We start from the raw sequence: 21,491 nt of genomic DNA, 5'->3' as shown, positions 1-21,491 counted from the left end.
AACAAAAAATAAGGGAAAAGGAAGGAAATGTTTCAGAACTTTCCCAAGCTGTGGCAAAAGTTCAGGGGGAAATAGAGGTGTTTCCTATTTTTCTAAATCACTTCACTTGAGCCTAGTGAGAATGAAGAGGACAATAATCACATAGATCTATGGCTTACTATGTACATTATGTGGTGTATTCTTAACTCATGCTGAAAGATCAGTGTTGACCAGTTGTTGTCAGTCTGATTTTAGTGAATGAAAGCATTGGTCTTATGCCTTGAGAAAATTGAGTCATTTGACATAATCTAATATTATTATTAATTTATTTTTTGCTGTCAGGGGCTACTCAGAGCAAAGACATTGTCTTCCCACCCAGTAAGAAGCCGGCTTTTGTCACTGTCCCAGGAAACGGCTTTGCAGATCCATTCTCACTTATTCCAGGAACATGGATTGTCAATATTATGGCAGAGGGAGTCCTCCTGGTAAGAAAATGACTGAGACAAAATATTTTAAGTTTTTGAGAGTAGAATTTATTTGGGAGAGTTTGAGAGAGAATGAAAGGACCACCTCAGAGTTAGGTGCCAGGAAGATCCCTGTAAAGGACATGAAACTTAATAGTACAGGAGAGCACAGTGTCATTCTGGAATAAAAATTGTGAAATTTTACAATTCTGCATTTCACTTCTTTTTCTCTTATTTGAATTTCACCTGCCCTTGTTTTGTATGTATCAGACTTTAATATATATTTAGACTGTGCCTCTCTAATGGATGTACTTTTTAAAAAAATTCACAGGTGCTTATACAAAGCTGTAATCATCACGTTTTGGCCCTGTCCAGATGTCTTATCCAAAATCTGTGTCAGTTATAATTTAAAACTCTTTCCACAGAGTTAGAGCCCAATTGTGAAAAAGCCCACAAGAGTCACTTCACTCATGAGAGCAATCCAAGCTTTCATGTGTTTGATGGATCAACCTCTTAATTATTGATGAAGATCCTATGACAGGGAATTCTCTCAGAGAAAATATGAGGAACTCCTCCTTTAATAAGTTGTTTTCTAAATGCTGCAACCTCCTTCCACTGCCTACAAAATGGGCAAATTATCCATCATAAAGATTCAGAAGTTAGTGCAAAGTATAACACAGGCAAAATGTTTCAAGTGCTCACTTATGAAACACCCAACTATATATAATCACAGTGAAATCATGCCAAAATCAACTTGTATTTTTAAACATTTTTTAGCATGAATCAGAAATGAACACCTTCAATCATCAAGCCCATGACTGTACTAAAATATATGGAATAGACTACATAATGTCTAGAGTACTATTATACCTTGTTTCTTATCTATAATGGCAATATTTATTATGTTTTGTTGTCTGTTCTGTCCATAATTTTGAAAGGGGACTTGCTGATTGTCCTAACAAATCATATTATTTATTTTTATAGTAAAACTTCAACAAATAAAAATTTAAAATCAAATAAACATCAGTATATAGATTAAAATTGATAGATCAGTAGAGCCAGAGTTTTAAAATGTGCCTTCTTTTTATGCCTGTTTGACTTCACTTAATTCACTGAATTTGTATGCATAATCAGTTTGGTGCACCTAGGAGAACCCTATTTGCATATGTTAGTCAAGCACAAATGTTTTTGTGCATGTCAATTCAACATCTTGTATACACAGGTGAATAGTGTGCAGAAGCAATTGTGTACATAAAGTGTTTATGTAACCCGTGCTTGAACCATGTGGCATTCTGTCCTCCTCTAGTGGTTTGACTGCACAGAAATTTGAGAGTCAGCTGCAGCCGTGAGCTGAGAAACCTGGGTCTCTTAGCTCAGTGGCTCTCATCCCTTTCCAGACTACTGTTCCGCTTTTAGGAGTCTGATTTGTCTTGCGTACCCCCAGGTGACACCTTACTTAAAAACGACTTGCTTACAAAATCAGACATAAAAATACAAAAGTGTCACAGCACACTATTACTTAAAAATTGTTTACTTTCTCATTTTTACCATATAATTATAAATTAAATCAGTTGGAATGTACACATTGTACTTACATTTTAGTGCACAGTATATAGAGCAGTATAAACAAGTCATATGAAATTTTAATTTGTACTGACTTTGCTAGTTTGTTTTATGTAGACTATTATAAAACTAGGCAAATATCTTGATGAGTTGATGTGCCCCCTGGAAGACCTATGCATACGTTTTAGAGATGTACATTTTATAATTTTCTGTGTGCTCTTGTATGAATCACATTATTTGTTTTTAGGATTACATGGTGCTGTTACCTAGTGATTACTATGAAGCGCCCATCTTACAATTACAAGTTACAGAGCCTTGCACCTATTCAGGACGTGCTACGACAGATAAGTTAGTATATACACTTTATAATAAGCTGATTACCCTGGTCTACTTTAATGATTTTCCTTCAATGTTGTAATTGGTAATTATGATATCACCGTGTTTTGCTTTGTTTTAAAGCTGCTTGCTTTATCAGCATTTACCACTAGCCAGATTTTCCTGTGTCCTCGGTTCAGAGGCGACACATTTCTTGCTTGGTGGAGAGTACAGAAAAATAGCTGTCCGACAGCCAACCCCAGAGCATCCAGTGATGTCCCACATCAGTGGAAGAGAGGTCAGATTCCTGTATACATACTAACAGATACTAATTATAGTCATGTTTGTATTGCCAATTAGCTAATTGTAAATTTGTTGGGATCAATTTCTCTGCAAATTCATAGCGAGTCCATTAGCCTCCATGAAGTTACTTGGGATTTATAGAAGTGTAATTTAGGGCATGTCTATATGGGCCTGCAGTTTGGACTAAAGGGACTACATTAGTGCGAGCTAGGAACCTTTAAGTTTGCACCCGCACATCCATATGGGGGAATTACAGCACTGCACCTTTGTGCACACTACCTACTCATGCCCCATTAGTCCAAACTGCAGGCCAGTGTGGACATGCCTGAAGATCAGAATCTGGTTCATCGACTAATATCACACATGGCTGCAATAAATATACAACTGTGATTTAAGTGAATGCTTTAGTCTATCAAAGGTCAAAAGGTTTTGTAAAGAATCCTTCACTGAAATCCCTCAGCTAATTCATGTACTGTCAAACTGTCTGTTTTAGAAACAAATTGTATCATTGAGCAGTAACAATAACACACAAAAGTAATGTAAAATTTAGCATTTTGTGATTTCTTAGATATATATATGTACATCTGTGTACATTTGTTTTATTAATGGTTGCATTTTTTAAAAAAAATCAAAGAAGCAGAACAATTATGCCAGAGTATATCCATTAAAATAGGGTCTCATGCTTTATCATATAAAGTTTTGTAGTAGTACATTATTGAAAAAATATAACACTAACCTCTATGATCTAATTATGTACGTGGGAACAACACATAAAGATAATGACTCCTTTTGTCTCCTGTTAATATCCCCTGGCACCGCTCATTCTTGAAAATCTGTATTGAAGCAGGAACAGTCAAACACCAAAAACCCTGATCTTTCTAACACTTATACACGTTCCTAGCTTTAGCCATGTGAGTTCTCCCATTGAAATCAAAGTGACTAATCACATAAACAGATTCATATACATACTTAAGTGTTCACAGGATCAGGGCCTAAGGGAATACTGATGAAAATGCTAACGTTCAGAAGAATTATACTGAATTCAGCAACAATAAAAGGTGTAGCTGTATAACACTTTTCATGCCAGTATCTCAATAAATAGAAATTTTAAAATTTTTCAAGTAGTTTGCTTAGGACTCCAAGGAAAACTTCATGCTTCAGAAAGTGCTGTTGGTTATTTATTAGATAACAACCTTCTTCTCAGCCCAGCATTTTGTAAGGAGAACTGGAGGCTTTGCCTTTCAGTTGAGACATAAAAACAGTATTGACCTGGCATTAAAAATTCCATGTGGAGAGGAATGATGATAGCCCCATGTCCTGGCAAAATTTCGAAAAGTACATTCTACCTATAAAAATTCTTTCTCCTGTTATGTCTACTGGATAGAGTAAGATTCTTTTGTCCAAAACTGTCATATAATATTCCTGGCACTAATATAAGGGCAGGTGTTTCCAGAGATGGCTGCATTTTGGTGGCAGGCATAGTAATCTCTGTATACCGCAGTTTTATTTCTGAAAAGCAGCTTAATGTTGTGAAAAGTAATATATAAATTGAGTGATTTTTTCCCCAATGATGCTAAGCTTATTTTCTTGTTGAATCTCCAATAGGTTGATTTACAACTGAGACTGAACATTCCCCAAGTCGGTCGCTATGTGGTAGTTCTTGAATATGCTAATGAAGATGATCAGTTATACACTGCTGAAGTGATAGTGAACAGTCCTGGGCCTGTCCTGAAGGCCAGAGTGAACATATACAGCTGTAAATACAGGTAGGGATTTCAGAAATAATTATAGAATGGTTAAATTATCAGGTGGAATGGAATTTTATACTTTTTAATCAAAGATTTCTTTGTAATACATGTAAATTGTGGTGTATAGTTTGTTTTATTTTCTAGGGTTTTTAAGTTATTATCTGATCTGTACATTTGAATTGTGCAGTTTATATTTCTTCTCTTTATCTAGGTTTTTAAACCATGCTCCATACCGTGGCATGTGTGCATTTAATATTATTATTACTTCAGCTAACTGGGCACTGTATCTTCACATAAAATGTTGCATCTTGAAATTTAGTTATAAATCTTTATGAATTATTAAGCACAGAGTCCCATGAGCCACACATCCTCCATATATGCATCATCTCTCCATGTGAAATGAAGGCTGCACTGCCCCTGTAGAACTTATCAGGAAAAGTTAATACAGCCAATACAGATTCTAGGCCAATATGTACAGCCAACAGACTGTAAAGGAATGGCTGCCTTTTGAATTAAGAGTGACGAGGTAGCATTTTGTTGTTTATTGGTACAAGGCTGCCAGGTGGTGGTGTGTAAGTGTTGGTCGCCCAGAGCCCTGCAGACTCAGGTTCTAGTTCTCTGGGTCCTCAGAGCTAGCTCGAGGAGAGCTAGTGCATGTCTGTCTATATAGCTGGGAAGCACCCTTTCAGCTGCTGTGTAGACGTACTCATAGATGTAACCCCTAATGCTCGTCTTAATAAATTGTACCATACCTAGTTACAGGCCATAGGGGCTTGATCGTGCCGTAGTCCTATGCAAAGGCTTCCTGCTCCTTCTCTACCCGCTGGGCTCCCCTGAGAAGCCTTCTGCATAGGAGTAGGACCCTCATAGATTGTAGCTCCAAGTACAGGAGTGTGGGAGGAACTGTGTACCTGATAATGTCCCCTCCCCCTACAAACTTTGGCTCCACCCCGCTCCAAACTACTGGCCAGCAGAGCTGTGTGAGCATACAGGAGGAGGAATATGCTACACTCCGAAAAGTGGTGTATTACATTTCTTCCCGTCCCTCAGCAAGGCAGGAACCCTGCGCTCCTCCTGTGGTGGCACAGCTCCACATCAGCCCTACACAAGGCTGATCTTAAAGCTTTCAGTAGGACTCTGTGTGTGAGCAGGTACTCACCAAAGCCTAGCCCTATTGATGTTAATCAGGACGGGTCCAGTTCCACCACACTTGCTCCTGTTGAGTAGCACCTTACTGTACAAACCGCCCCCTTAAAATCAAGGATCAGCTAGCCTTTGTGCGCATGTTCGCGGCTGTTCTATGCTGCAGGCTGTGTGTGGCAGTAGAATGCAGCAGCTTTCTTAACTATTGAAGAATGTTGGCTCCTGAAAGAGTGTTTACTAAGTACATTGTTACCTGCAAGGTCCTTCATTTTCGGTTTTTATTCTATTTAAAATTTCCTGGGAATTTATCAGTGTTTATTACAAAAATTAAAAAAAGGGTGAAAATTGGTGCAAAAAAACTGACTTCATGGTTTTCTGAATACATGTCAGGGTTAATATTGGGGTACAGGAGGACAGAAAAAAAGCAACAAATGGAGAAAAGTAAGAGTACTTCTTCCCTGGCTTCCCACTCCAGTAGGAGAGATGGCAGCTTGGTAACCTGGATGGACCTCAGCGGGACTCTGGCTCCCTACTCTGGAATCAGAGATGGTGGGTTGGTAACCTGAGCAGACCCCAGGTGAACCCCCAGACCTAGCTGCCCGCTTCAGGAGAAGAGATGGTGGCTGAGTAACCTGGTGGTTTAGGTAACCGAGCCACCATCTCTCCTTCCGGAGCAGGCCCACAGCAGTCCTGAAAGCCAAAGAGGTGAAGAAGGAGAAGGTGTCATCTCCTCAGGCTGCTGCCTCTGTCTCATCCACTTCTGGGCCTGCTTCAGAAGGTGGGAAGTCAGAGCAGTTACCTGAGCTGTTCAGGTCACCAAGCCACCATCTCTCCTTCTGGAGCCGGAAGCCAGGTCCTGGGAGTTCTGGTACTTCTTTTTTTAGGACTCAAGCACTAATGTATACATACGCCTGCATGTATGTGTGTGTTTGTATCTTCCACTACATTGCCTTGCTTTAACAGACACCCTTGTATTTACATTTAGACTAGCTGATTATTAACGTAACCATATCTATCTAATGTAATGTATTGGATTTTCTTACCATAAAGAGTATTTTCATGTAGATCAGTTGTCCAAAATTATGGTGAAATTCATTAAAAAACAAATAATACCTTTTGTAAAACCCAGAGAATTATTCAGTAAAAAAAAAAACAGCATAAAATGAAAGGCCTTGCTTATCTAGCATGTTACAGAGCACTAAAGCTGCCAAAAATGACTAATGTTTGCTGCCCATTTCAAAGCCTGCATACAGTGATGATTCAAGTGGAGACTTGAACTAAAATCTGGGCTTGGGGCTATGGATAGAATATGCCAAAGTGGAAGCACTGCTTTACACATGACTTCTCTTGCTCCTCCCCTTTATTTGGTCTATCTGTTGAGATGCTGCATTTTCATCAGTGACTGAGGGTATTCATTGTCCATTATCCAGGAGAAAAAATAAACATGTTGGCACTAGCATGTGCAATACAAAATATGGCACTGGCAGGAGGCTAATTTTTAATTCTACTTTCTGCTGCAGCTTCCTTTGTCGCAGTGTTGTCGTTGATAATATGAATCGCATTGCAGTCTATGACCTTTTAGCTGATGCAAAGTTACATCTTAAGGCATCAGTGATAAATTTTCTTCTGGTAAGTTTCTTCTTGTAATACTTTTCCCAGGAAATAAAGAGAGACTCTTTTCTCCCTTTTTTTATATGCTTTGTGATGATTTTTTAAATGGTGTGTTTTAAGTGCTTGAGGATGGTGATTAGGATACAGTTTGAGGATTGCTAGGATTCATACAAGCTCAATTCCAAAGTGTTAAAATAATTCTCCTTTCTTGGCAAAGGCATCACCAACATACTTCTGCTTTATTTTATTTCCCTAAATGTCTCCTATATGTACAGTTAAAGGAAGTATCATCTAGGAGCTTTCATACTTTATCAATGAGCTTATTTTTTTCTCCTTACCTTTTAATTTTTTTACTCCTGAAATTCTTCATGGGAATTTCCCAGCTCTCCCTCAGAGTTTCAGGTTGTGCAGGCTTTCATTTCTGAAACACAAGTGGCTTTTAAAAAATTTTTATTAGAAAACCTTTGCTGCCATCTTTTGGTCACATGAATAATTTTTCTTTCCTGGGCTGACTTTTCTTCTAAGTTGTTTCCTGTGTTTCTCATTTTAGAGATACAGGGCCAGATTCTGTTCTCTTGAAAATCCAGTGTAAATCCAGAGCAGCTCCATGGATATGTCCAAGGAATGATAATAGAATCTAGCCTAAGATTGTTATATACAACATAGGATGCCAGTTGCTTTATATCCTCTTGTTGCAAGGCATTGTTCAGTGTTAGCAAATACTGTCTGAAATCTCTGTTAGCTCTCAATAGTGTCGACAAGATTCATATCCTAAAGATGTGGAATACCACCACCACCTGTTGGGCTGACTTAGATCAGAGGCTTTTTATCTATTTTATTTTTAATTCTATGCAAAAAAACTATACTACTTGCCCTATGTTTCTGAATACTTTCTTTAGCTGCAGAAAATGTGGTTTCCCAGTGCTCAAAGTGAAGACAAAAATGTATTCGTGCTTATGTGTGGGGGTGAGGAGGACACTCCTGACTGCCAGTACCATGCAGTTAATGCCCCAGCAGCTTACGAGTTAAAGATTCAGGCAGGTCAGATATACCAAGGATTGAGATTCGAGAAGCAACACACAATTTTGGAGCACAGAGGGCTGGTCCAAATAGCAAAGGTAAACAGGCTTCTTGCAGTCAGAGTTCAATAAATAAAAACCCAAGGGCTTCTTGCAGCCTGTTTCCTTTTGTTTCACAGTGAGTCAAATGAGCTGTCCAAATCCAGACAGTGAGTAACTGTCAACAGTTCCCTTTATTACCCCTCCTAAAGGTGTTATTCACTGCAGTTGAGCCTAGCCCCATTCCACCACTGTCTGGATTCCAATGATTCCTTACTCTGAGGACAGGCATCTTCAATTGACTCTGCATATGGAAAGAAATTTTTAGCTCTCTACCCTCCAGAGTCCGTATTTCCCATTCACAAGTGCTAAAATACAGGCTGGCTGTCCCAATATTTCTACAGTAGGCTGGCTTCTTTGCTGCTCATTTGGCATTTTTTGCTTCCTTTTTAAGTAGTTCATGCACAAATAAAATTTTTTTTCACTTTCATTTTTATCACTTTTCTTATGGGAGAAATTAAGTCAGGTTGCTCTACCATATGCCTGGAGACTTAACTCTGAACACAGTGGGTGAAGTCCTGGACCCATTGATAATGAGTTTTGCTATTGACTTCATTTTAGCAGCTGCTTCTCCCTTTTCACTGAGGCCAGGATTTCACCCTGTGTACAAAAAGTCATAGGACAGCAAATGGGGGAGTTATGGCCTTTCCTTCCAAACTTGTGCGGTGTGCTTTCTGGACATAGCTGAAGATCTGCTCCTCTTAGATACTACAGTAATGGGGACTATGTAAATACCAAAGCACTTCGCTATTTTAAAAAAATGCATTTATCTTCACAACACTCCTGTGAGGTAGGGAAGTTCTGTGACAGGGCAGAGGCTTGAACCTGGGTCTCCTAGTGTTATAGCTAGTGCCCTAACTACTGGATCATCTTTCCTCTTTGGGTCTGGCACCTTTATTTGCAGCTGACTAAAACGATCACAGTGTTAACTGGGCATTGTACATTGTAATTGTGTGTGTTTTGCAGCACAAAATTTGCATTGTATCAGCTGAAGAATTTTCTCTAGAATATGTGGATCCTAAAGTACACTGCATAGCCACTTTTGGGAGCTTTCTTAATCAAAGGTAATTTGCATGCTTCCTTCCTTTTTTATGAAAGAGTCGTTGAAAAGGCAGACATATGCATTGAGTGGTATTTCAATGTCTTTATGACTGAAACTTTGTTCTGTGACTCAGAGATGATTGTAGGCCAACATATTACAGGGTAATAATTGATAAAAAGTTTGTGTTAATCTAGACAGTCTAGGATTTAGTTAATACCCTCAGTAGCAGATTCCTAGCCTGTCTGAACTACTGTATGCTAAACTACTGTATGCTAAACCTAAACAAGTGGATTTAACACCAGAGTCAGGAGAGTGAGGATTATACTGACTTGCTCTGGCCCTGATCCTGCAACTGGTAGCTTGTGGGCAGAGGCTGCTGTGCCATGGGAGAAATGTGATTATATAAAGTGCAGTATCCTGGACATCCAAGATGTAGAAATACATTGTTTCTACCTGGGCAAATCATGGAATGTTCTTAAATGACCATTATTCTGATACGAGTTTCATTCTGAACTTTTCTTCACCACTTCATTTCTGCTAGGATTTTAGCAGCTGCTTCCCATGAACTTAGATATTAATGATGTATGCCATTTCAAGACTTCTTTACACACAGGTCTTTTTCTACTATGTTGACAAATGTAAAAGGGGGCTTAAAGTGAGTGTAACTGTAATTTACAAGTCTTCAAAAGGTAGAAAGAATTGTTGACTAAATCTAACAATTCTCAAGATAGTATCTGCTAAAATAATATTTGAATTGAAGTGGATGGGAGAAAAATCAGGATGGTAATCAGAATGAAGAGCTTTTAAGGTCCAATACGTCATCTTTCTTGGCTTCCACATGGTGTACAGCGTTTCATTTTCAGCCCCTGCTTATCCTAAAAAAATCAGTCTTATAGCTGGGACTAGTTCCTGAGAACTGAATATAGGAAATCCTGGACTTCACAGCAATATAGTTTTGAAACCCTTGAATCTGAATAAAAGGTTGGTTTCAGGTTGGTTGAAAAAATAAAATTAAACAACTATGAAGAATATATACCTTTATTTTTGGTTTTGTGGAAAGACATTGTTTTTATGTTTTCATATTTGCTTTAGTTCCAGCATAAATAATTCATGTTACAGTTTTGTTCTGTTGTTAAATATATTACTAGCTGGCTTCATATTTAATTTTATAAATGGGTTTAATGTTCATGAAATTGGAAGATTAACGGCATTGGCTCAGTTTAGTTATTTGATGAGCAGATGCCTTATGAGATTTCCCACACAGGCCTGGCAAATGCACCTCAGTTCTGGACTGGAAACAAATCTGCTGTTCCAGTTCTGTGCCTCTCTTGAGCAGAGTTTGATGATTGCCTCATGCTTATAAGAAGTGAATAAATATCCATGAGTGACTAGAATGAAATTACCAATTAGAATTTCACTTGAAGCCTTAAAAAAGATTTCTTTCAATCCAGATGGTCAGAAGTAAATGCACCTAGAAATGGATGGTTAAACATTTTGGGTTGTCTATAGAGTCCCTTTTAGGGAGAGATGTTGTCCATATACCTACTTAGGCTCTACTCTTGCAAATACTTGCACATGTGGGTAACTTTTAAGTATGTGAGCAATCCCACTGATTTCAGTGGAATTACTCACATGTTTAAAGTTGAGCATGTATGCAAGTATTTTTAGGATCAGGATATTTGCTAGTAGTTTACATTCTTTAATTTGTAACTAACCTGACCCACTAAAATTTAGGTATGTGTTCGGAACCATTGGTTGTATTTTTGCATCTTGTTTAACAAACATTTAACAGGTAAGCTGTTTACAATACAGAAGTTTTGAGTAAATTTAGTTACACTTCCATTCAGTGATTTAAATCCATACATCTTCATTTTGCTTAATTGATATTAACTATGTAGAATGCAAAACAGTGACATTAGTTATTAATGTGTTTTTAAGTGTATTCATTCTAATGCATTATTCAGGGATGGCCAACCTGTGGCTCCAGAGCCACATGCAGCTCTTCAGAAGTTAATATGTGGCTCCTTGTATAGACACCGACTCCAGGGCTGGAGCTATGGGCACCAACTTTTCAATGTGCCAGGGGGTGCTCACTGCTCAACCCCTGGCTCCGCCACAGGCCTTGCCCCCACTCCACCCCTTCCCGCCCCCTCCCCTAAGCCTACCATGCCCTCACTCCTCCCCCTCCCCCCAGAGCCTCCTGCACGCCACGAAACAGCTGATCATGAGGTGCAGGGAGGGATGGGGAGGCGCTGATCGGCAGGGCTGCGGTGGGCGGAAGGCACTGGGTGTGGGGAGGGGGAGCTGATGGGGGGCTGCTGACATATTATTGTGGTTCTTTGGCAATGTAAATTCTGTCTCCTTTTCCGGCTCAGGTTGGCCACCCCTGCATTAACTTTTACCACTCTGCCTAATTTTTATTTCATACCTGTTCTGCACCACTAGGCCTAAAACTTCATTATTTTACATAAGAAATTCTTCCCTACTGCACAAATAATTACTATAATTCTATTTTTAGTGCATCATGCATTCCCTCAGTGTATGAAACTCCACCAGTGGCCTTGCTTTTGGATGCACTCAAGGATGGGAAAATTTCAGAAGTGCAGAGAAATGTACCGTACAATCCACTGAGTGTCCCTTTCCCTTCTGTTAACCGGGTTAATGGAGTAATCTTGACCTCATTACAGGTAGTTCACATTTGACTGTATTATTTCTAAGGCACAAAGTAAGTTGTCAGTAATGTTAAATAGACTAGGAGTACTTGTTGAAACATCTGATGAAGTGAGCTGTAGCTCACGAAAGCTCATGCTCAAATAAATTGGTTAGTCTCTAAGGTGCCACAAGTACTCCTTTTCTTTTTGCGAATACAGACTAACACGGCTGTTCCTCTGAAACCTGTTAAATAGACTGAGAACAACATGAGAGTTAAAGCTAAATGGTGTTTTAGGGCCAAGCTGTTGCAGGGTGAGGAAGTCCGATAGATAATATTCATAAACAGAAACAAAGGACTCAGAACCAAACGAATGAAAAACCGTTTTGCTGGGTTGTGCGCATTAATTAACATATTTTATAATGTAAATAGACTTGTGATGACTTGCGGCTTTGCCGCTCAGGTATATAGTTTTATAGTAAGTATGAGTGAGGGTGGGCGATTGTGTGTGTTGTGCTGGGGAATTTGTGCTGGTTTGTGTGTGTGACAAATGAGGGATGTGTGTTGCAGTGAGGGGGTATGTGTGTTTGGGGTTATTGTGTATGTTGGTTGTGTTCTGTGGGTGGTTGTGTTGATTTGCGTGGGGGTTGTGCTTGAGGATTTTGTGTTAATTTGTTTGGGTATCTGGAGTGCGTTGGGGAATTTGTGTTGAGTTGTAGGGGTGGCAAAACAACCTGTGAAGAACTGTGGCAGCTGGGCAAAGTAATCCATCATCTCTGCAGTCTCCCGCATCTCTCTGACTTATTACAACCAATGACATTGTTGCATGCAAATTAGCGGTAGAGTAAGGGTGTGATTGGTTGAGTTACCTCTGACATCACAATTGTCTAGGTCTGTTGGCATAGACAGATACATGCTTTACTGTTTATTATGTAGATATGAGTATGCAAACATAGGGACAGATCCTGCAAGATGCTTTTCCCTCTTGAGAGATGCTGAGCTCCCTCAACTCCCATTGCAGGTAGGAGCAGGCCCATAGTAAAAATGAATGAATAAAACAAATGCATAAGCTTAGCTGTCCTTGTTTCTGCAGAACCAGCTTACTCTGAGTGGGAAAGTGCCAAGTTTGGGCAGATATGTATTTGTTGTACATTTCCAGCAGTCAGCGCACCCAACATTTCCTGTGCAGGTGCTTGTGGATGGGGGACGCCTATGGTCAGGTGAGCCGTGCTTTATATTAATTCAGGTCTTTTTTCTTTCTCAGCATTTTAGCAAACTAGATTTTAAAATTTCATTTAGGTTCCTTCAGTGCTTCATTCTGCCCTCATGCTTTTGGCTGTCGAGACCAGGTGATTGCAGAAAACCAAATTGAACTGGATATCCCTGGGCCTGAGGTTTCTGTTACTGTGAAGATTCCTAATGCAAAAACACTGGTTGTGGTAAGTTTGTTACACCTCAGGATTTGAAAGTATTTTTTTTTTACCTCTTGAATAGTAGAGCTTTTCATGTTCACTATTTACTTGGAAATGGATGACTGTGAATCCAATAGTTTTTCTTAATTTATTTTGTATTTTTAAAGAGTTAATTGTAACATAGGGAGCACTTTTGTCTTGTCTTGTCTTGTCTTGTCTTGTCTTGTCTTGTCTTTTGGTCCAAATGTTGACCAACTACAAATCTGATAAAAAAGTGGGGTGAAAACATTCACAACATTTTATACCCTTTTTAATCAAAGATGTTGATGACAAATTTAATCAAATTTCAGAGTTTTCAGCAAGCTCTGAATCTGTCTCTCTTTGATGTTAATCTTCCTCTTCTCTTGAAACAGTCATTTAGGCCCTGATAGGGAGGAGCTTAAGCATGTAGCTGACTTTTTAAGCATGTGAGTGGTCCCACTGAAATCAGTGAGGTTCAGCATGGCACAGCAGCCTCTGCCCACAAGCTACCAGTTGCAGGATCAGGGCCAGAGCAAGTCAGTATAATCCTCACTCTCCTGACTCTGGTGTTAAATCCACTTGTTGCAGCTTGTCTTAGATTGTAAATTGTTTGGAGCTGGGACTGTACTGTACTGAGGGAAAAATCCTGCCTCCATTAAGTCAATAGCAAAACTCCCGTTGACTTTAATGGGGCCAGGATTTCACCCTGTCTTTGTACAGCACCTAGCACAAAGAAACCCCATTCCGAACTGGGACTTTGGGATACTCCTGCAATACTGTAATAACAACAGCTTGTCTGTGGCACATGACTTTAATCATCAAGTTCTGCTTCTAACTTTTAATATGACTGGTAGTTTATTTTTCTCCACAATACAGTAGGCATCTATTAACCTGGGGTCTGACCCAGGAAAATGCTCATGGGGAAATACTGAGCTTCCACAAATATTGTGCCTAGCCATCTTCGCTCTCCTGCCCGTAATACCGAAGGTTCAGACACATACTCCTACAGTCCATAGAAAGCATGGGACACGCTTCAGAAATGTAGAAATTTGTGTAAGAAATCTGAAGAACTGTCTTGTTTCAAGACAGCTGAATTTTGAATACAGTCTTCATATGAATTTGGGAGGAGAAACCCATCATCATTCAAAATAATTGAAAATAGCTTAACACGCAGCTTATGAAAACAGTTGTTCCAATAATTTTTCCATCCTACCAACTTCAAACAGGAGTTTGCATCTTGTAGAATAATTCAGGGATGATACTGGAAATGTATTTAGCTATAGATAAACACCTTGGTTCGTTTCTTCTGTTTTTCTATGAAATATACAGTTTAGTTTCCTTGTTGTTTTAAGGAACACATTTTAGTTGTTCCAGCAGACAGTTACAGCCATAGCCTACTTCAGAAAAGGACTGTGGACAAGTCGTTTGACTTTATCAACCAGTGTGGAGGAAACAGCTTTTATACTGAGTAAGCATCACTTTCTAAGACACTGAACATTTTACAAAAAGTTGTAAATTATTAATATTTTACTGTATATTAAAACACTTATACCATACCTATCACAGTTCTATATGAGCATGTTTTACATGGCTTATGCTGGGCCATTAAACTTACAAAGGGTATTAAAATGTGGGTCTACATTTTTCCACGACTGCACTCTGTTAGTCAAATTTAAAGGTGGAGTACCATTTCATATTGTACAAAAAAACGGAAAAGCCGTGCTGTCTATCTTGCTAAAGTGTCTATCTTCTTGGTATCTCTGAACAGAAGATACTTTCTTTGAAAAAATTATTTACTAAAATGGATGTCAAATCAGTTCAGTACTAGTGAATTGGTTTACATATGTCCATGTGTGTACATTGATATTGCTATTATGCAAATGAACTATAGTAGAAATAAGTCTCCTAATTTGTTAAGCTAGTGCAGAATGTAGTCATTATAACTTCCTAAGACCAGTTCTTACATGATTTATATTTTTCTTCCACTAGCCCAGTAACATCTTCAGCATTCTGTAAGGATTCTGTAAGGTCATTAGTGGCGTTTTACAACGATGGAGCATTGCCCTGCGGTTGCCATAAAGCAGGTGCCACTAGCTCGGCTTGTAACCCTCTAGGGGGACAATGTAGTTGCAAACCTAACGTCATTGGCCGTCGGTGTAGCCGATGCCAAACTGGGTACTATGGATTTCCGTTCTGCAAATGTAAGTACATTCTGTTGTAAGTGGAAGTATTTTGTGACCTTATTTAATATGTGCTGCAGCTTCATTTTCTGCATATGGGGCTCAATCCTACAAGGTGCTGATTAACGTAACTTTGATCCAGCACAGCACTTAATCATGCACTTCACTTGAACACGAGTAGTCCCGTTCACTTTAAACACACATGCTTCAAGTGAAACATGCGCTGAAGTGCTTTGCTGGATCAGGGCCAGTGTGCTCATTGCCTTACTGGACAGAACCCAAATGCCACTCCTCCAGAGTTGAATGTTTTACTCTATACTCCCTAGTAAATAATATTTTCTAATTTATTACCAGCTGTTGTTTCCCAACTCATGGCTACAAACCCTTTCATGAATAAGCAGGGTGTAGCATTAACCTGGTAGCACTGACAGATTTATTGACTATCTGCCTTTCCTGGATATTCTATTATACACTAAATACACTGATAAAGGGGTGACATTCTCACCAAAACAGTGGTTTGCCCAATGTGTAGCAAATCATGCTGGGAAGTACTAAATAATAATATTTGTGCTGAATTTGAGGAACAATTTTGTGGAAAAGGCTCAAGGTCTCAGGCTACCCCTTGAAACCTTAGTTGTTGTTACCTGGCTAATTTCCAGGAGTTTGGTTCTCTTCTCACTTATGCTGCTGTATCTGCTGAAGTCAGTTAAATGATACCAGTGTAAAGCTAGTGAAAGGGAGAAGAGAATGAGGCCCCATGTGTTTTGACTTGAATGGAATGAGAGTCATTTCTTTAAACTGAATATGATTAATCTGTAAAACATTTCCCCCAACCCAGCATGCAACTGCGGCCGACGTCTTTGTGATGACATAACTGGTCAATGTATTTGCCCTCCTCAAACGGTGAAGCCCAAGTGTGAAGCATGTGAAAGACAATTTTTCAACTACCACCCTCTTGTTGGCTGTGAAGCCTGCAACTGCTCAAGCAGAGGAATAGTTAATGTGGCAAACCCAGAATGTGATAAAAACAACGGGCAGTGCAAGTAAGTTTGCATTATTGGGTTAAACTTGTTATTACTAATGTTAAAAATGTACATTGGAAAATTCTTGAGTGGTTTGATTCACTTGTCTTTTCACATACTTGCAGGGGTGGGTGGATGTATTGTTATTTTGATATAAAGAGATTTATGCACTGCTATCCTGGGATTAGAAAATGGTACAAACTTGGTTTGCTCTGGTAATTGGTTAGTGGGAATTAGGACTCCTGAGCTTTAATTCTGTTTTTGCCACTGACTTGCCATATGACTTTGAGTAAATCATTGAACCCCTCTGTGTCTTCTAATGGCTTGCCCAGTGTCACACAGGAATACAAACCAGAACTCCGACTCCCAGACATGTGCTCTAACTACTAGATACACTTCTCATGGATTCACAGGGTCTGGTTTGTGTCCCAGCCTGTAACCAGTCCCTTGGGAGTGATCCCATTAGTGTGCTGGGCCCCAAGGGTGCACACATTTCCACAGGGACAGGCCCATGGCCTCCAAGACTGGGCCTTTGGGCATCAGCAATCCCTGTCTGTCTCCGTGGCTCCCTGCAGAGAATCCAGCCAAGCCCGACTCCCCTTTGAGGCTTGTACTGTACCCCTTTAGAGTGCAGTACTCCCATTGAGTATTTGCAGTGACACCGGGCAGCCTTTTCCTAACCAGGTAAGCATGTATTGGTCATCTGGCATACAGAATCTGAAAGTCCTTGGAGCGAAAAGGTTAAGAGAGTGAAAGGTTAAGCCGTAGCTCATCCTGGCCAATCCAGTGCAATGAAAGCTGTTATGACTCCATATTAGGATCTGTTTCCCTCTGACCTCTTTGTCTGAACCAGGTGAAAGCTGCCAGCCTCTCTCAAAAGCCAACACTTTATCCCTTGCCTTTCACTTCTCAGTCCTTTGTCTCCAGCCTGGGCTATGCTGAGTTCACATCCCCACTTGCCTGAGCTTCCCACTGTTGGGTGTTGATTGTTGTCTCTCTGTACCCTCTGTTAATCTGAGTTGCATTCTACCAGTTCTTAAATGACCCTGTTCTCTGCGGCCCAGACAGCTAGGTGACACCCACACCTCATGCCCTGCATTCCCTCCAGGAGCAAACTTAACCCTCTTTCCCCCACTGGGTAGCAATGCAAAGGACAGGGAAACTGAGGCAAACATAGGCTTCATAAAAATATTACAGAAAATTCCCACTTTGTAACAATACTCCCTCCATAATTCTTAAAATACTAATTACCTAGTGGTAGAATCTCCTTCCTTAGAAGTTTTTAAGGTCAGGCTTGACAAAGCCCTGGCTGGGATGATTTAATTGGGGATTGGTCCTGCTTTGAGCAGGGGGTTGGACTAGATGACCTCCTGAGGTCCCTTCCAACCCTGATATTCTATGATTCTGTGATACCTACCTCATAAGGTGTTGTGAGGCTTAAGTAATGTTTTAAAAGAGCTTCGAGATCCTCTGATGAATCTTACACTCTGTGTAAGTGCCTGATATTATTCACTGGGAGGGAGCTGTGGGTGCTAAGCACCTTTGAAATGAAGCCATATGTGTCTAACTGCCAGCACAGTGTGATGAGAATACATTCTTTAGATGTATCCTCTGATTTACATTATATGAAAAACTACTGTGTACAACTGCAACTGCAGTGAATTCTCTTAACTTCTGAAGCCTCTTCAATCCCGTCACAGTCATCATTCTTTTATCTGCCTGTAAATATAAGAGAGCCCTTCATGGCAAGCACAAATCCGTGGAGAGGCTGTAGGGTATTTTTCTCACTCTGACTTAATTTTTGATGCAACTAAGGTATACAAGACTGGTTGAATTTGACTTGTGTGTTCATTTGTGACTCCCAAAAATGGAACATGGGCTTTCCCAATCCACTGTTAATCCCATGAATGGAGTTTACCAACAGAGCTCTTATTTTCCCAGAGTACAAACAAAAGGAAGTACTTCCTCACACAACACACAGTCAACCTATGGAACTTGTTGCCAGGGGATGTTGTGAAGGCCAAAAGTATAACTGGGTTAAAAAAAGAATTAGATAAATTCATGGAGAATACGTCCATCAACAACTATTAGCCAGGATGGGCAGGGACGCAACCCCATGCTCTGAATGTTCCTAAGCCTCTTATCACTAAGAAATTAACAAATTTCTGCCTGAGGCAAACTCACTATTTTGCCAAAGAAGTGGAATTTTGCCTTTTTTTCTCTCTCTCTCTCTCTGTGAAAAGCTTTGTCATCTGTCCATAATGGTGATATTTTTCACTTGTTGGACAGTTAGTGAAAGCTCATGAGAACCACAGAAACATCAGACTGGAAAGGACCTTGAGAGGTCATCTAGTCCAGTCCCCTGCACTCATGGCCGGATTAATTATTATCTAGGCCAACCCTGACAAGTGTTTGTCTAACTTGCTCTTAAAAATCTCCAATGGTGGAGATTCCACAACCTCCCTAGGCAATTTATTCCAGTGCTTAGCCACCCTGACAGCTGGGAAGTTTTTCCGAATGTCCAACGTAAACCTCCTGTGTCCTGTCTAAATGAGCAGTACTTTATGGAGGAAGGTAAATGAGCAATACTTGATGGTATAGCAGAGCTCTCTCTCTCTCTCGCTGCAAAGCACTAATTATTAAACTGCCAAGTTAGCCATTACATGCTGATTAAAATATTCAATTCCGTGGATTACAGCAAAGTCCAAAGTCCTAATTCTATGTGCAAATTTACTTTCTATTATGAGGATATGTGGGTAATGTACTTAGAGTGTGACAAGCCTCCCCCAGTGTATGGTGAAATGCTTAATTGTGCTCATGTGCTGTATCAAATGCAGCCCATTGTATTCAATCCAGCACTTTAAAACTATTTATTAGTTGTAAATTCCCAGTGCTTGGGTACCCACATATTCAAAACGTGAGTGCTGAGAGCCAAAGACACACGCCCGGTTGCCAAGGGATTTTAAACACACAGTTCCAGTACAGATAAAACCTAGAGATGCAGATGTTAATATTTTTAGACTTTGGAAGTGTTTTCCTGTACAGAGCCTTTGGTCTCCTGAAACCCTGCACTGGAGTTGCAGAGGGAGGCTGTGGGAAGAAGCTAGCAAGGAGATGGTGATGAGGGGCTAGGTCACAAGATCCACATTTCTGTAGATCCAGTGGCCTCACCAGACTATGCAGGTCCACTCCAGAAGCTGGAGTAGGGGCTATGGGAGGGGAGTTGCTGCTTTCACCAAAGGAGGTGCTCTGTGATCTCATGTCCTGACTTTGGGGTTGGATTTCATCTTATATCACTCTTCACACAGAGAAAGCCAAGTTACTCAGGCTTTGGGTATGTCTACACTACGGAATAAGGTCGAATTTATAGAAGTCGGTTTTTTAGAAATCGGTTTTATATATTCGAGTGTGTGTCCCCCCACAGAAAATGCTCTAAGTGCATTAACTCGGCGGAGCGCTTCCACAGTACCGAGGCTAGAGTCGACTTCCGGAGCGTTGCACTGTGGGTAGCTATCCCACAGTTCCCGCAGTCTCCGCTGCCCATTGGAATTCTGGGTTGAGATCCCAATGCCTGATGGGGCTAAAACATTGTCGCGGGTGGTTCTGGGTACATATCGTCAGGCCCCCGTTCCCTCCCTCCCTCCGTGAAAGCAAGGGCAGACAATCATTTCGCGCCTTTTTTCCTGAGTTCCCTGTGCAGACGCCATACCACGGCAAGCATGGAGCCCGCTCAGGTAACCGTCACCCTATGTCTCCTGGGTGCTGGCAGACGCGGTATGGCATTGCTACACAGTAGCAGCAACCCCTTGCCTTGTGGCAGCAGACGGTACAGTTCGACTGGTAGCCGTCATCGTCATGTCCGAGGTGCTCCTGGCCACGTCGGCTGGGAGCGCCTGGGCAGACATGGGCGCAGGGACTAAATTTGGAGTGACTTGACCAGGTCATTCTCTTTAGTCCTGCAGTCAGTCCTATTGAACCGTCTTATGGTGAGCGGGCAGGCGATACGGACTGCTAGCAGTCGTACTGTACCATCTTCTGCCGAGCAGCCATGAGATGTGGATGGCATGCAGTCCTTCTGCACCGTCTGCTGCCAGCCAAAGATGTAAAAGATAGATGGAGTGGATCAAAACAAGAAATAGACCAGATTTGTTTTGTACTCATTTGCTTCCCCCCCTCCCCTGTCTAGGGGACTCATTCTTCTAGGTCACACTGCAGTCACTCACAGAGAAGGTGCAGCGAGGTAAATCTAGCCATGTATCAATCAGAGGCCAGGCTAACCTTCTTGTTCCAATAAGGACAATAACTTAGGTGCACCATTTCTTATTGGAACCCTCCGTGAAGTCCTGCCTGAAATACTCCTTGATGTACAGACACCCCCTTTGTTGATTTTAGCTCCCTGAAGCCAACCCTGTAAGCCGTGTCGTCAGTCGCCCCTCCCTCCGTCAGAGCAACGGCAGACAATCGTTCCGCGCCTTTTTTCTGTGCGGACGCCATACCAAGGCAAGCATGGAGGCCGCTCAGCTCACTTTGGCAATTAGGAGCACATTAAACACCACACACATTATCCAGCAGTATATGCAGCACCAGAACCTGGCAAAGCGATACCGGGCGAGGAGGCGACGTCAGCGCGGTCACGTGAGTGATCAGGACATGGACACAGATTTCTCTGAAAGCATGGGCCCTGCCAATGCATGCATCATGGTGCTAATGGGGCAGGTTCATGCTGTGGAACACCGATTCTGGGCTTGGGAAACAAGCACAGACTGGTGGGACCGCATAGTGTTGCAGGTCTGGGACGATTCCCAGTGGCTGCGAAACTTTCGCATGCGTAAGGGCACTTTCATGGAACTTTGTGACTTACTTTCCCCTGCCCTGAGGCACATGAATACCAAGATGAGAGCAGCCCTCACAGTTGAGAAG

The 21,491-nt window shown here is 40.9% G+C and overlaps 1 protein-coding gene across 7 annotated transcripts in view; it reads left to right on the top strand.

The window, feature by feature from the left end:
- LAMA3 (laminin subunit alpha 3) overlaps window positions 1–21,491 on the top strand; it is a 193,598-nt gene that overhangs the window by 99,841 nt on the left and 72,266 nt on the right. For 6 of the 7 annotated variants that reach the window (XM_075125273.1, XM_075125272.1, XM_075125271.1 and 3 more), the window contains 12 exons: window positions 322–464; window positions 2,254–2,354; window positions 2,466–2,619; window positions 4,230–4,390; window positions 7,036–7,144; window positions 9,211–9,308; window positions 11,805–11,973; window positions 13,030–13,156; window positions 13,236–13,375; window positions 14,722–14,837; window positions 15,359–15,570; window positions 16,388–16,592. In XM_075125273.1, coding sequence (XP_074981374.1) covers window positions 322–464; window positions 2,254–2,354; window positions 2,466–2,619; window positions 4,230–4,390; window positions 7,036–7,144; window positions 9,211–9,308; window positions 11,805–11,973; window positions 13,030–13,156; window positions 13,236–13,375; window positions 14,722–14,837; window positions 15,359–15,570; window positions 16,388–16,592 — 1,735 coding nt within the window. Of the gene's footprint in view, window positions 1–321; window positions 465–2,253; window positions 2,355–2,465; window positions 2,620–4,229; window positions 4,391–7,035; window positions 7,145–8,073; window positions 8,245–9,210; window positions 9,309–11,804; window positions 11,974–13,029; window positions 13,157–13,235; window positions 13,376–14,721; window positions 14,838–15,358; window positions 15,571–16,387; window positions 16,593–21,491 lie in introns of those variants that run through there. The other variant, XM_075125278.1, reaches the window with a different exon arrangement.

Source organism: Caretta caretta, chromosome 2 (genome assembly GCF_965140235.1).
Source record: "Caretta caretta isolate rCarCar2 chromosome 2, rCarCar1.hap1, whole genome shotgun sequence".
Lineage (NCBI taxonomy): Eukaryota > Metazoa > Chordata > Testudines > Cheloniidae > Caretta > Caretta caretta.
This window is presented reverse-complemented; position numbering and strand designations above follow the sequence as displayed.